General features: G+C 44.3%; 1 protein-coding gene across 1 annotated transcript in view; it reads left to right on the top strand.

Annotated features, from left to right (window-relative positions):
* DGKB (diacylglycerol kinase beta) overlaps positions 1 to 16,530 on the top strand; it is a 565,110-nt gene that overhangs the window by 223,916 nt on the left and 324,664 nt on the right. The window contains exons 17-19 of the mRNA XM_019534027.1: positions 5,461 to 5,546; positions 7,024 to 7,113; positions 15,268 to 15,428. Of these exons, the coding sequence (XP_019389572.1) occupies positions 5,461 to 5,546; positions 7,024 to 7,113; positions 15,268 to 15,428 (337 nt within the window). The remainder of the gene's footprint in view (positions 1 to 5,460; positions 5,547 to 7,023; positions 7,114 to 15,267; positions 15,429 to 16,530) is intronic.

The raw sequence follows: 16,530 nt of genomic DNA, 5'->3' as shown, positions 1-16,530 counted from the left end.
GCTGATGATGTACTCCTCATGGTCCAGGACTCAGGTGACCTGGCACAGGTGGAGGCCTGCCAGGCATTGTACTTAGCAGCCTCCTCTGCCCGGGTCAGCTGGGCCAAAAGCTTTGGCCTGATGGTGGGTGATGGGTGGCAGGTGGTCTCACTCCCACCCATGCTCCACAGGATCCACTGGAGTGCAGGTTCGCTGGTCTACATGGGTGTCTACCTGTCCCCCACAGGCCTGTCCCTGCCTGAGAACTGGCAGCAGCTGGAGGCAAGGGTGGTGGAACAACTCGGGGCATGGGCAGGGCTCCTGAGGTGTCTATCCCTGTGTGGGAGAGTGCTCATGATGAACCAGCTGGTCCTGTCCATGCTCCAGCCCCGCTTACACATCCTACCTCTGCCCCCCGGAGGCACTGGAGCTTTTCTGGCCAGGATGGCACTGGGTCACTGCAGAGGTCCTGAGCCTCCCCTTGTGGGAGGGCAGCCAGGGCCTGGTTTGCCTGCACATCCAGGTCCTGATGTTACGCCTTCAAGCCCTGCAATGACTGCTATATGGTGTTGGTGGCCCCATGGCATGGGGCCATGTGGGGTGTGTCTTCCTCCACCATTTCCGGGGGCTCTGATAATACTGGCAGCTCCTCAGCCTGTGAAGTTTCTCCTTACAGGACTTGCTAGGGCTGCCAGAGTTCTACCAGGACCTCCACCAGGCCTGGAGGCTGGTTTTTGCCTCCAGGTCCCCTGCAACACTCGCCCAGGGGACTGAACCACTTGTTCAGCCCCTCCTCTGGAACCCCCAGCTGGAGGTACTGACAGCAGAGGCACCCCAGTTGTGACAGAGGTTGTTCCTGGCTGATGTCACCCATATTGGAGACCTCATGGACTATGATAGGCAGGAACGGGTGGACCCCGCTGCGCTGGTCTGGCGCATGGGTCTACCTATGACACATGTGACCTTCCAACTGATCCAGGAAGTAAAATCTGTCCTACCTCCCAACGCCCTTGCCTTTGTTGACCTGGTCCTGCAGGGTGGTGGTCCCCGGCCCACCATGTCCTCCAGCCCACTGGAGTTTGTTATGGGTCCAGCGCCTCACCCGACTTTGTGGCACTCCCTGATCCACCACCTGAGCCAGCTGGAGGATACCATACCCATCCACTTTTCCACCGTCCATCACCACCATCTCTACATGCCTGTGTGTCGCGTGACCAATCATGCTGCCCTTGCCTCTTGCCCAGACACTAAGTGGTGAGACCTGCTCAGCGAGGGTGTGGTGGGGCACCTTAGTGGCTAAGTCTGTACTCCACCCTCATCCCATGAGCCACTGAGCACCTTGGCTGGCAGCTCCTCCATGAAGCCATCACCACAGGCATGTATGTGGTGAGCTTCCCAGATACCCTGGTTGCCTGCCCATTCTGCGGGCAGAGGTAGACTCTGGCACACATAACCCTCGAGTGCACCAGGCTGCAGCCCCATTCACCTCCAGAACTTCCTCCTGAAGTTCTGGTTCAATTTCACCCCCCAACTTTTTGTTTTTGGTCACCCCATCCATGGCCCCACTAAGTCCTGGGACCTCCTAGTCAACCTTCTCCTGGCCCTGGCCAAGTGGACCCTGCACTTGACCAAGAAGGAGGCTCTGGCTGGGATGGTGCCCCAAGACTGTGGGACCATTTTCCTCTCACTTTTCTGTGCATGTTTCTGGGCAGAGCACCAGTGGGCAGTGCCCACTGACTTCTTGGATGTCTTTGAGGAGTGGTGGGTGCAGCTTGGGGGGGGTCTGCTTAGTGTTCCCCTCAGATGCATTCATTTTCTCATTTTGACTCTTTGCTCCTCATTTCACTCCTGTCCTGTTTTTTGCCTTTTTTGCCCCAAGTATTTTGTTGTAGAATTCACACAGCCCCCATACATTAGGGGCTACTAGTTAGCTAGGTGGGTCTTAGGGCTCACAGTATTTGAATATTACAAATAGACAAGTTCTTTGGAGGCCCGGCCAGTTGGTATCTGGGGACATCAGCCCTTCATACTAGCTGCAACAGCCCTAACCTAGAGTGGCCCCTGCACCCTCTACCCACTGCAGTAGTCTGGCAGTAGGGGCTGCTGCTTGATTGTGACTTGCTGTTACCTGTGACAGCATGCATCCTTTTGTACCATGCCTGTGATCCTGCCAGACCGAGACAGGGACCACTTGGCCATCTGGGCTGTGGTATGGGTGCTGCAGTAGACCCACCTGCACCTCTAAGCCAGCTACCAATAGGGTGTGGCTGCACAGTTGACCTTTGTTCAGCGCTGCTGTCATGTTTTCTGGTGCCCACGCTCTGTCATCTGGATAGCTATCACTTGGAACATATGCTCATTGCAGTGGCCTGCTTTGAATTGTCAAAGCATGTCCTCTTGGCCCCAGATTTCTAGGAGGTCAGCCACCTCATCTGGGGAGGTCCCCAGTGTTGGCCCTGGGCAGGATCCTCTGCCTCAGTCCCACCACTTGCCTCACCAGCAGGGATACTGGTGTTCCCTGCTTAAAATTGTGAATTCTTTGATAAAAACTCAAATTCTTTTATTAAAATACCCAAAATCTGTGTTCTTCCATGATTAAAATGAAATGCGCCTATATGTAGGAGGTCAGTTGGGCAATGCTTTATTGATATGTTTACAATTTTAAAGCAATTTGGAAGCCTCCTAGTGCCTCTGTCATCATAATGCAATGAATTCTAAATATCTATACACTTTGGTGTTTGCTTTTGTTTTTTTATCATAGAAAAATGAACTGGGATACTAATGCTCTGTTCCTGCCCATGCCCTTGCCCCTAACTTGCAACCGACAGCCCCTTCAGTGCCCCTCACTCATGACGCACAGTCCTTGCCTGCCTCCACTCCCTCCCTCCTGGTAGCAGCTCTCAGCCCACATGAGGACGTGGGTCCACCTGCAGCTGTTCCATCCACTGCTTTGTGGCAGTGAGTAGTGCCAAGCCTTGCTGTTCTGCTCCCTGTGACTGCATCCAGGCCCCAGTGATCCTCATGCTGTTCCTGGGAAGCCCTTGGCTGGAACTCAGGGACTGTGCTGGACAAGGCCCCTCCCTTCCAGGCTGGCCTCCCCCTGCACAAGCTGCTCTAGCGGGTCAGGGGGGCTCCATGCCTGGCTCTGGTGGCCTCTCCTACTGGAGTGTTCCCACATCCCCCACTCCCATCTCTCTCTCACTCGCACCTCTGCTGCCACCCCTGGCTCATCACATACACACATAGACCCCTGCTGCCACCTCCACCCTTCCCCCCCAGCTGGTCACACTCCACAAGTGGCTCCTGGCATTAGAAGCAGTGCCTCCCCCAAGCCAGGGATGCATGTCTCAGCACCAGTGTGGGCACAGGGTAGGGCTTTAGTGTGACAGTTGCCCCTGGAGCCATGTCTCCCACTAACAGATTCCATCCCTTCTGGCACTGGGCAGGGTGTGGGGTTTGGGGGGGCTTGTGGGGGGGATAGTGGGGAGGGTTTGGGGGGGTGAAGGGGAATGGGGTTTGTGGGTGGATTGTGGGGAGATTTGTAGGTGTGGGGTATGTGGATGGAATTAGGAGTTTATGAGAGTGGCTTGTGGGTGTGGGGTTTGTGGGTCAATTGTAGGGGGTTTTTGGGTGGGGGAGACTGTGTGGGAAGGGTGGGTCCCCTATGCAGCCCCTGCCACAGCACACAGCTCCCATTGCAGCAGCAGCCAGCAGTGGGCCTTTATGTCACTCATGACCTGCTGCCAGCACAGCCCCCCAGAAGAGCACAGTGCTGCCTGAGAGCTGGGCCAAAATGTGCTGCATAGAGCCCACCCAGTCCCCTGGTGCACATCTTTGGCCAGGACCAGGCCAGCTCCTGCCACCACCTGGGGCTCCCAGCACTGCGAAAAAGAGCAGTGCAGTATTGGGTCAGGTTGGCTCCTGTCTCCACGTGTTCCAGGAGCTGGCCCAGCCTGGTGGCACGCGGGCCACATGGAAGCAGGAACTGGCCCAGCCTGATAGCTCATGACTCCTGCCTTTAGTGCTGGGAGCCCCAGGTGGCATCAGGAACTGATCCTGTCCTGTCCTAAGGTGCACGCTAGTGGGCTGGGCCAGCTCCGTATGCCACCTGGAACCCCCGGGTCTCGGGCAGAGCCAGGGGCTGCCGGGATTCCCTCCTAGCAGGGGGCCTTGAGTGTCCTAAGGGACCACTGCTGGCTGTTGTGGGCTGGGGACCCACCCCTCCCACACAATCTCCCCCCCCCTCGCAATCCCCCCCACTCCCACACAATTCCCCCACAAACACACTTCCCTGCTTATCAGGGACAGAGCCTGGGTCCAAGCCACTGCTACCAGCCTTGCCCTGCTTCTATATCCTCCAGCACACTGAGGCAGCATGCTGAAGAAGCAGAGGCATGAGGAAGTCATAGAGATGCTCTGGCTGGGTGCTAGAGTATCTCTTTGGAGGACCCAGACTCCAGTTGCTTTGGAGCATGCCCTCTGCTGCTTTTTTCCCACGTTTTCTTTTGATATCAGGATTTCCCAATATCAGACTTGGAGTCCCTGCTGCATGTTTGCAGCACAGGGAACGTTTTTCCATTCATGGTGTGCCTCTTGCGGCACCTCAAACAGCTTTGAGATGCCACAACAGGCATATTCTTGTTTGTCTGGACCCAACCAAAAAGTCCCTGGTCGCCACAGAATGTTGTCCTCCTGCTGCCCCCCAACTCATGCTACTGGCAGCTGGTCCAGCCACCACCACCTCTGCTACTGGTGTTCCTCATGCATCACTGCCACTGAGGGCACAAAAGTGCCCAGGTATGCATCTGCTATTTGTCTCACTACGTTGTCATGTATTATAGTATTTTTAAATTCCTTATGTGATTATTTGTGAAATATGTGGAGGTTATTCACTGACGTGTGAAAAAAGCCATTGTTATTTTGAAAAAGGATAAATTGTACCATGAACAAGAATGAAATGATGAAAAATAGCTGGCAGAGTTGTGAGTCATCCTTGGCATTCTTTGCTTTTGGCTACCAGTCAATTTTTAAATCTTGTTTTGGTTTCTTTTTCAATAAGGGTGTTGGTGCACAGGCTTGCTTTGTACGTTGCATATAAGATAGCGAAAAGGCATTTCAATTTCCACTTTCCCTTTTAAAAACAATAGAGGTTGTCATAGAATTCTAGAGCCATATATTCTCTGTAGACAAAATAAAATGTTTCTTATTCAGCCTTCTTCAGTTTTAAAGTAATAACATGTTCTATACTCAAGAATTAAAATATTCTAATAATCTGTGAGTTAATATTTTCATAAAAGGGTTTATCAGACAGTTTATTGTGAGATTTTGTGAATATAGATAATTTTTATTGAAAAAATGTTAAACATGAGTTTTGTTAGGTGAAACATATGTTTCTTTCATATAATAGAAAAATATTCTTCTCACAATTGAGAGAATAGAGAAATTTTTTTTTAATTAACTAAGTATTGTACTTTTTTCCAGACTAAATTTTTTCCGAGATGTTCCTGACTTCAGAGTACTGGCATGTGGTGGAGATGGAACAGTTGGTTGGATTTTGGATTGCATAGGTAATGTAGAGGGTTTTTTTAATTATTTATTTTGACCTATTAAATTCTGGGGGTGTGACAGTGTTTTGTCTTATTTTTGAATATATTCATTCAACAGTTTTAAATATTTGACATATTTAAAAGACTGATGGTTAGATCGTTTACGGTGAAATCCATTACCTTTTAAGAGATATGGTAAATGATTATCATTAACAATATCTGGAGTGCTTAGTTCCCTATTTCCAGTCTACTATTGCTAGTTCCCTAGACTACCTAAACACTTAGGATCATTTAACTAATACATGTCAATTTTGGTTTAAATGCATCTTACAAAGATTAATCAAATATTTTTCACATCTTGATTAGTTTCAGGAATTTCCATTTATTCACCCCCTTCTTTCAGTTACCAGATTTTTGCTTTCTTCCTGTAATCCCAGGGTATGTTTGAAACTTCTGGATTTAGTCATGGTCTATGGCAGGGGGTGTCCAACTCACCTGGGGCCTTGAGCCAGATTAGCTCCATGGTTACCTATTGTGGCTACAGTGGCAGAAGCAGGGGTCCAGTGATGGTGAGGGTGGCAGTGCAAGGGGTCTGAGGCCAGAGATGGGCCTGATGGTGGAACTGAGGGGTCTGGAACTGGTGAGGGGTCTGAAAGTGTGGGGGTCCAGTGGTAGGTGGGTCTAGTAGTAGCAGTGGGTTGCAGAGGCAGTGGTGGTGAGCCAAGCTCGTTGCTTCTGGCCACGGCCACCATAGCCAAAAGACCCCGAATTCCAGGGCAGGATGTCCCTGAACGTATAGCTTGCTGGTAAACCTGGATAGAGTACTCTATGGGCCATAAATACAGTGGCTTGGAATACTTAGTCTGTGTGAGAAAACAAAAGTCTCTTAAGTTTAAACTACAAAGTTTCAAAGGACTTTGTCACATATAAAGTGGTAAGATAAAGACACCTGATTTGCTCAAACTTTATTTCCAAAGGGAAGAATGTATGGGTATTGGGTCCAGAGACTGCTTGGCTTTGGATCCTCATATGCAGAATATAGTCCATATGGAAAAACAGTTAAACTCAAACCTGACCAGTTTAGCAGAAATCTACAAGACTTGATTTTCTGCTCAGGCCTTTTAAATTCATTATATTCTGCTTTCCTAGCTGACTCATAAAACTTAAAGCATGTTTACCAAGATCTTCAATCCCTCTTGTTAAGTCTGATACTACAGTCAGGGGTGCCAACACACTGTAATAATGGTGGTAGTAATGGTAGTAGCCAATGACAACAACGATGTAATTACACAGTAAATGCCAGTTCTTGGGGGGTTGCACTGTGGCTGATGGAATACCTGTCTCTAAAGCCAGCTTCCTTCACAAAGTATATTTCATTATCTTTTGTTGAATCAAAACCAAACCTTTATTTATTACCTTACCATTTTATCTGCACAATTTTATTTTGGTTGATCAATGTCTTGTCCATTTAATTATTTTTTTTTAAATTTATTTACAGAGAAAGCAAATTTGCCTAAGCATCCTCCAGTTGCTATTCTGCCTCTTGGGACTGGCAATGATTTAGCAAGGTGTCTGAGATGGGGAGGAGGTAAACACAAGTTAAAATATCTTCTATTATGTTGTTTAAAAAGAAACAGAAGTTTGCTAAAAAATATGTTAATTTCTCTGTTATGATCTGTAAAGAACATTAACAAGTTTCCTCCCTTTCATTGGAATTAATAGTGAGAGTAAACTGGACTGAAGTTAGATTTTTTTTTTTTTTTGTCTACAAATAGCATACCTAAATGTCTTAAAGGAGGATCTATAAAGGTCCTCTTTTGACATGTTGCGTGTAACTCCTGTTTACGTGAATGAGAGCTTTATGGATTCAAAGAGTAAAAAATATGACCATGGAAGTTTAAAATAGTCTGCATTTTTACAGTCTTTAAAGCAGGTATTCACATGCTTAGGACATGATGCAGAAGTATATTTAAATATATTTTAACTGGCTTTCCTGAAAGAGTTACTACATATGACTAGTTATTTTCATTTATTTATTTTTAATAGTCAGAAACATTGAAGAAAAATGCCAGTCTGAGACCACAGTAAACTAATGGCTTTGATGTGAATGTTTTTATTGTTCATTGCTTCTTTAATCCTGCAGAATATTCCAGACAATCATCATGGTACCATCTACCAGGAAGGAAGGAGGCAAAGAATAGTGAGGCAAAAAAGATGTATAAAGCCAAGTTTTTCGTATCCTTTGCCTCTTTTCCTGGAAGCTTGGAGCCTAGCTTTCATCACTTTCTATAACTTCTTTCCATCCAATACCTTCATTACAGGGTACAAAGGGAAGACCAAAGACAACTTGCCGAAGAAGGACATAAACGAGAAGGACTCAGCTAATACTGACTACTTGCCGGGTGAACGTATGCTAGTTTTGTAGATTCACGACATCAGATAAATATTGGAGAATGCATTTCCAAGGATACCTCCCTACAATTTCTCACTCTTAATGGGACTAATGACTGTGCCTGTCAGATTCTTTGCTCCCTTTAGATCTACACGTATGATCCAAACCTGCCTGTCTGTGGTTTTAGTTTGGATCCAGTGCCTGTTCGATTTTTGGCTCTGTCATTTCTGCATGAATGTTGCCCTGCTCCCACTTTCCCTTCAACTTCTGCTGGTCCCTCCTGTTTCCCTGCTTCTTCCTTCTCGCATCAAAATTTACGTAATTTATGGACGTGTTTTTTTCTTCATCAGTATCTATTCATCCAAAATTCCTGGGAGCGTGTCTTTCTAGTGTTACTTCAGAGATGGCAAAAAACTCCAGCAGTAGAGTGCTTTCTACTGTAATTTAGTAGATATAACTAATATATCTGATATGGCAGTGTTTGTCCCATGCAGTTGTTTCTTTACTTTTTGCAAGATAGTCACAGGTCCAGGGACAGCTTGACCCTTTCTTGGGTTTTCTCCCTCTCCAGTGTGTAGAATCCTATTCATATTGTCCATTGGTGGAAATCTCAGAGAACCATGACCTCCTGCCAGGGACAGGAAAAGGACAAGTATATAAATTATGGGACTATGATTTTCTTAGGCATCGAGACTCTTCAACTTTATACTCCAGCTGGAAGATGCGATAAAATGCTGCTCTTCACAGCATGGATATTACTAGCTCCTACCTCCCTTCCATTAGAAATGCCTTCTTTCTATTATAAGACGTACAGAAATAAAGAACCAAGAGTTCTAGTTATTATAATCCATTCCCTAAATAATAACTGTGAGTATGGCTTCTAGGTATGGCCTTTCTTCTTTTCCCTTTTCTAAAAGCTAATTGGATTATAAAAAGTCAGATTTTGAGGTACACTGACTATTCAGTGCTTCCAGTGATCTGGATGCAGCCCAATGCATCGACTTGGAGGGATGTGGGCAGTGGGGTCCCCCAGGGTTTGGTCCTTGGGCCTGCACTGTTCAACATCTTCATCAGTGACTTGGATGAGGGGTTGAAAAGCACTTTGTTCAAATTCCCAGATGACACTAAGATGTGGGGAGAAATGGGCACGCTAGAAGGGAGGGACAGGCTGCAATTGTATCTGAACAGGTTACAGGCGTGGACAGATGAGAATACGATAGGATTCAATACTGAAAAGTGCAGGGTACTGCACCTGGGGAGGAAGAACCAGCAGCATACCTACAGGTTGGGGAACTCCTCTCTCATCAGTACAGAGGCAGAAAAGGATCTTGGAGTCATTATAGACTTCAAGATGAACATGGGCTGCCAATGTGGGGACACAGTCAGGAAGGCTAACTGCACCTCGTCATGCATCCACAGATGCATCACGAGCAGGTCCAAGGAGGTGATCCTCCCCCTGTATATGACATTGGTCAGGCTGCAGTTGGAGTACTGCATCCAGTTCTGGGCACCGCACTTCAAGAGGGACGTGGACAACATGGAGAGGGTCCAGAGGAGGGCCACTTACATGATCAGGGGGCAGCAGGGCAGGCCCTATAAGGAAAGGTTATGAAACCTGAACCTGTTCAGCCACAAGAGAAGGCTGAGAGGGGATCTGGTGGCCATCTATAAACTGGCCAAGGGAGACCAGCAGGCAGTGGGAGAGTCCCTGTTCCTCCAAGCACTACTCGGAATAACAAGGAATAATGGTCACAAGTTGACAGAGGGTAGATTCAGGCTAGATATCAGGAATAGCCACTTCACAGTCAGGGCAGCTAGGATCTAGAATCAACTTCCAAGGGAAGTGGTGCTCGCTTCTATCCTGGGGGTCTTCAAAAGGAGGCTAAATAGATCCCAGCATCCTTTTCCACCAATGGCAGGGGGTTGGACTTAATGATCTGCCCTTCCAACCCTACCAACAACAACAGCAATAATTATCTTAGAGAGCAAGATGGTTTGGTTTTGGCAAGGTTAGCTGCTTGAAACTCCTTAGGGTCTTTGGTCTGGTTCACTCTCCCTTTGTTCTTACAGACTGAATACTGACTCCTTGGATTAAGTCTAGACATTCCTGTTCCCTCTTACCAGGAATGTAGGACCACCTATAAGTGTGCATCCAGGCTGTTCCAATGTGTTGTAGTTCCAGCGTATCGGAGCAGACTCAATTAATCCTGGCTGCTGGAGTGTAGTAATTACTGCATCATGTGTTTCAGCAATCCCGTGCTGAAAAATGGCAGTGGGGCACTTTAACTAAAGCTTGTTTGACAAGTTTTAGTAAAAGCGCCTCCACTGCCACTTTTCAGCATGGGAACGCTGATGCACGTGATGTGCCAGGTGGAGCCGCTCTAATTAAAGTGCCCCCCGCCCCCGCCCTGCCTCTCAGAGCATGTGTATAAACACCCTAGGACACTTGTTTGCTCCACCCTTCAATTGTTGGTTAACAGGTGTTGGTGATTGTTGGCTCAATAAGAATTTCTGATATTTGGGAAGGGCTATTTTTCCTCCTTATGTTGTGACTGATTTTTCCCTTTATTTTTCTGTTCCTACTCAGGCAGGCTAATTCATTGGTTCAGCTGAAACAACATCTCTTTCTCCTCATTTGCTGGATGAGGTTCGTTTTCCTTTCTCTGCTGTATAGTGGCAGATTCTTCCTCCAAATATTTTGGCCCCTTTCTCTTATGTGCTCTCTTTTCTTACCCAAAGGTCCTTTTACAAATTCTTAATAGCACGTCTGCAGCAGTGCCATTTTGTGACTCGCTGGGTCTGTTAATCTCAAGACAATTCAGGCCCTTTTAACTTATTTTTGGTGCCCTTTTATTGCCTGTTTGCTGCCTGCTGCTTCTGTATTAGAAAAAGAAATCTGATCAGTCATGCTTACCTTCTAACCAATTTCTTGCTTAGAGAGTCCCTCTTCATGGAAGACATTTATGAATCATTTGTTTTGGTAAATGAAAGGAAGTTAGAATAACTATGACAGTCTCTAAAAATGTTGGTGAGACTTTCATTCAGGAACCGACTGTAATACACAAGTGTCCATATTTTTACCAAATCAGCAGATGTCGAGAAAGCCCCAGAAGCCTCATAGAGACTCTTAAAACAACAAGCAGAACACAGTTTTTTGGTATCAAAGAATTCCAAAACGATTGTTTAGTAGCTGCAATATTTCACAAGTATTAGGCTGTAAAGAATTTGCAAGATTTTTGCTACAGACTTAAAGCCAATACCCTCTGGTGAATTAGATATGTGCTGTCTCAGTAATGAAATCCCACTTTTCAAACACCTTGTCCTTAAACTTCTTTGTTGCTACACTATATTCTCTATCCTCAAAATGAGCATTTTTGTACTTAGATATATCTATTGCAGTGCTTTGCTTTTCTTTTGTAGTAAGTCTCTGTAATACTGTCCCCATATAGACAGTACACTTCCAAGGATCTTGAGATCTGTGTACTGTCTCTTAGAATCATTGTTCTTAATATTTTTCTGTGTAGCTGTCCTCTCTGATTCTTATAGATCTCCAACTTAAGCTGTTTTTTCAGGAACAGCATAGTGTATTAGAATGAGATGAGAGAAAATCATTTTTATCTGTGATGAATGCTCTGTGCTAGAGTTCTGGAAAACGGTAGGCCACAGGTGCATTCTAGCTAGGTTTATATTTCTACTTATGTCTCAGGCAATATTCCCAGTATTAATGAGTATCCATGTATCATGAAACCAATTTGGGATAGATAAAATGCTGTTTTGTTGATGGTGAACCTGGGGCACTGGGATACTCTACAGTTTATGTAGGATGTCACAGGAGGTTATGTTGCAATGTCCTGGTGCACAGTCCTGGATCTTGTATAGAAAATCAAGTGTATACATCTCTCTAGATTTCTTAAGGCCAAACATCCTTTGGCAGATTAAACTCTTGAGTGTTGTCCCATATCTCAACTCTCAGACCTGTTTTTTTGTTTGTTTGTTTGTTTGTTTTTTACTTTTCTTAACTTTCAGTTTGAGAGGAAAGAAGAGAGGTAGATACTCTAGTTAAGAGTTCTGCACACTAACCCCATACACCAGGGTTTGCATTAGGAGACCTCCTTTCTTTTTCTGCTGTGTTTAAAGAAGTCTTTGAGTAAATTCGTCTGCCTCTAGTTCCCAAGGAAAGCTCTCAAGATTCTGGGTTTAAGATATATTTCTGGCTTGCTTTCTCTGTTTTGGGAAAAGAATTTACCTATCTCTTTCCTAATGTCTTTCTAATCCCCAGAATTTAACTCAGAGTAGACAAGATGCTGAACCTTGCTATTCCTGTCTGACTGAGATTGTCCTCCAGCTCCCAGACCTTGAGGTTGCACCATGTTTGGACCCTTTCCAGGTGTCCTCATTTCCTCTTCCACAATTCTACAATTTTATCTTCATGTTATCTTCATGTTTCTATACTTCATGGCCTAGAAGAACTGAAACAAAATTAATGGCAATTAACCATTCATTTAATCTTTAATAATTAATTTAATACTGATTGGCATAGTACCTGCAAGTCTGTGATCAAGAAGCAGTCATAGGTCTATGAGCTTTCTACCTGAGTTTTCCAGAGCCTGAAACTATCCAAACTACTCAGATTATAAATACCATGGGACTTCAGGTTTTTCATACAGATGCCTCCAATTTTTTTAGATCCCTATTTTATGGAAACCAGTTTTCAGGTGTTTACTGCTCAATGACAGGAGATGCACTACAGAATTTGTAGGACATACATGAAAATCTCTCCTGAATCTGTCAACTTTGCAAATTCCTTCTTCATCCATTGATTAAGTATTTTATTGTCCAAATATCAATTCTCAGTTCTCACAAAACCTAAATTGGACTTGGACTTCCATGAATAATCCCATGTCTCTGCTAACCCTCTATTCAGGTATTTCCTATTCCTCTTTGAGAAGAGGTTTTTTGTTTTGTTATGGTTTTTTTTACATCTAGAAAATGGGAATACATTGTACTTGCCTATTTCCCCTCATAAAATGCAGTCTATTTGTCCATTCTTGAAAACTGAACTGAGACAGGTGTTTGGCTTATATGCTGCTGTCAGTTGTTGGCTAAAATCAAGTGTTAATATGACTTGCGAACAGATAGGCAAGATTCCATTTTTGCCAGCAAAAGCCAAAAATACTCTAAATATATTTTATCCTTCTGGACAAAGTAAGCAGAGGTAATTTCAGTGGAGATATGCAAGGCCGTTGTATTCTTGCTTCAGACATTAATCACACAGTATCTTATACCCTATCACTATTGTCTGAATTCTTTCCACTATTTGTTCATAAGCAGCTGTAAGGATTCACATCTTCTTGCTATATCTACTGATTGTCTGGAATCTCCTGCAAGATGGAAGAAGTTGGGAACAAATAACAATGGAAAATTACTCACTTGTAATTTAAATTTGTCAGGGTTCCTCCTCTTCTCCCATCCAGCAACCTTCTCTACTGCTCTTTTGTTTTGAGTTATCCCATCTGGACTGAGAGATACCAGTTTGAAAAGTAACTGATGAGATGGTGGGGAGAATCACTGCTCAAATATTCTCTGTCTTTCATTATTCTTTGCCTCCTTGCTTCCTGGTAGACAGTGCCATAACACTGATTTTCTGGAACTTTCCATAGGATGGGAGAACAGAAGGGGCTTCGTCAAACCGAATTACTGGTGAGTAATTTTCCCAATCACAAGGATGCAGACACCTGGCATGGACTCTAAATAGTGAAAAAACAGTGACTCTGATACTCAGCTATCATGCACATTCAGGGAATCGTAGCTATGAAGGTTGGTAATAGCTAGGTAGTAAAAATATCACAGACTACTACATGCTAGTGTGTGTGTGTGTGTGTGTGTGAGAAAGTGTGTGTGTGTGTGTGTGTGTGCGCGCGGAGAGAGAGAGAGAGACTGACTCTGTGTACTGTCCTGGAGGGCTCTGGATGATTTTGAAGTGTTGAATTTTGCACCAACAAATAGATTTTAAAAGAATTTCTGATGCTGCTCCTAGGTTTCCCCAACTATAATTTTAACTAATGATAGACAGACTGGGTGCATTTACATGTGCCATTAAGGCAATATGATAAACTCCAGTGCAGTTTCCATGTGTGCCCAGGACTACAGCAGTTTGAGCTGGGGCTCCAGGTGGCGTCGTCAGGTGGCAGAGGGGCTGGCTGGAGCACAAGGGTGCTAAAGTGTGGGGCTAGGAGGTGGGCAGTCCTGGCGCTTTAACACCTTTCTGCTCCAACCAGCCCCTGTCTAAATGTATATTTCAGCACGCATAATTACTCCTCTGTAGGATAGTATTATCTACCGTGCCCTAATATCAGCGCACATGTAGGCAGTGATGTTTTACTACGGAGTTAATTGGTCAACTCCATGATAAAGCACATGTGTAAATGCACCCACTGATGCCAATTGACATATGCTTTTATTGATGACTCAGCAAGTACCTAGGTTTGTGTTATACATAATTACTTCTGCTTTCAACACTGGATATATCCACAGATCCGGGTTTGCTGCTCCATGGTCATTTTGCGTCAACAGCATATAAAATGGTGGCCAGTATAACCCCTTTTTTGTTTTGCAGGGGCTCAACAAGTGGTAAGCCAGGCCGTTTCTACTAGCATATAGTGTAATTAGTATGCTAGTGAAGGGCCTATTTATTCACAAGAAGTGTCGGGCAACTAGGAGTAAATTTCTCTATTCTACCACAAGATTATCAACGTATGGAAAAACAGTTACTATGCTTATCATTCTCCTTAACGGTTAGCAATGGCTCTGGACATTTAGTGTGTTACCATAGAATTCACTAGAAACATTGTCTGAAAGGTCACAAACCACAAACAGAAGTTTTACCAATAACGTTTAGGTTTTCAGTGTATCATTATGCTTTTGTAGGACAATGCTAACACTCCGTTGCTCTCTGTACAGATATTTTGCACTTAAAGTAATTTAATTATCATGACAAAACGTAGTATGAAATACAGCCTGGTGCTATCAGGTAACTCTTGTAACACTTGGGAAGTTTAAAGGAATTTCCAGTTAGGAAATGCAAGATCAGATTCTGCTCTCAGATGCAATGTCCTCTGAAAAATTCAGTGTTACACTAGTTTTCCAATGGTATAGATGAGTGTTAAAATTAGCTCTGTATTTGCATTTCCATTAATGACAGGTGCTGGAAGAAAAATATTTGGTCACAATACAATTCTGTGCTTCAGTTTTGATATGTGGAAGTTACATTTTTCAAGTACCCTGGGAGGGAGAGATGAACAACAGAATTGGTCACTTTTATTCAAAATTGTCATTTTCAACTCTTGCTAGGATATGAGGGTGAGAATCTGATGAAGATCTTAAAAGACATTGAGAACAGCACAGAGATTTTGTTGGATAGATGGAAATTTGAAGTAATACCCAATGACAAAGATGAGAAAGGAGATCCAGTGCCTTACAACATCATCAATAATTACTTTTCTATTGGAGTGGTAAGATTTATATTTATGTGATATTTTTTTCTTGCCTGCATAATATCTGCATTGCATGTCTAAGAGTGAAGAATGAGTGGCTACAGATAATTTATTATGTCATTTTACCAGTAAAATGAATACATAGATGACTGACAACAATTTACATGAATTTACTTATACATTCAAACTAGAATTATTTTTCAGAATCTTCCACCCACTCATGTATAGTGGAGATAATCTTGTTGTTCCTGTTAGTTTATGAGCAACTATAGCACTAAATTCAGCATGTTACTATAATGACCCTATAAAAATATTTTAAAAATTAAGCATTTATTATCCCTTTTTAGTTACCTTGTCCGTTAATGTTCATACATACAAAATCTTGCTCAGAAAGTGGCATTTTCTTTTTCTTTAGAGCTTTTTTCTTTAGAGATGCTTTTCCTCACTTCTCTTTCCTTTATCCTGAAGTTCTCCTAGAAATCAAGAGAATAGTCCTCAAATAGAAAGAGTAATCAAAGTATCTTCTTGGTTCAAAGCCATCATTTAATGTTCACAGGGATCTTCCACTCTGCAAACTATTTTGCAGTCCTCTTTGTTGCTTGTATTTTGGAATGCTTCTATTCATGTGGGAATCAAAGGTAGTTTTGTCTCTGACTACACTGAAAGTTGGGTCGGTCCTTCATTTTCTTGCAAAGTATGGTTGGATTTAAAAAAGGCATCGATAAGTCTGGTTTTTTTCCTTCTTTATAGTGGTTAAAATAAAAATCAATGCAGATGACCAACATACTCATAATGTAGAACAACTAATATGCAGCAGCCACAGCTCTCCATAGGGGGGGCAAATTGAGGTGACCTCCCTGGGCTATGCACTTTGGGGGGGGCCCTGCAGAGCTGGGTGGAGTGGTCACAGCGACTCTGCACCACTGCTGCCAGCTTCATGTCCAGCCACTTGCTACTCCTCCGCCGATGCTGCTCATGGTGGTGGCAGCTTCTTCAGGTCTGGGGCGCATGGGATCAGAGTGCGGGCGGGGTCCCACACGGGCTGATTTGCCCTGGGCCCTGCACTCTTCTCGGGTCAGCTCTGGAAACAGCCTTTCTGTTAGCAGCGTAATATTTGCAT

Source organism: Crocodylus porosus, unplaced genomic scaffold (genome assembly GCF_001723895.1).
Source record: "Crocodylus porosus isolate Cpor-Errol unplaced genomic scaffold, CroPor_comp1, whole genome shotgun sequence".
Classification (NCBI taxonomy): domain Eukaryota; kingdom Metazoa; phylum Chordata; order Crocodylia; family Crocodylidae; genus Crocodylus; species Crocodylus porosus.
Note: the sequence above shows the minus strand (reverse complement) of the source record. Positions and strands in the feature narration are given on the sequence as shown.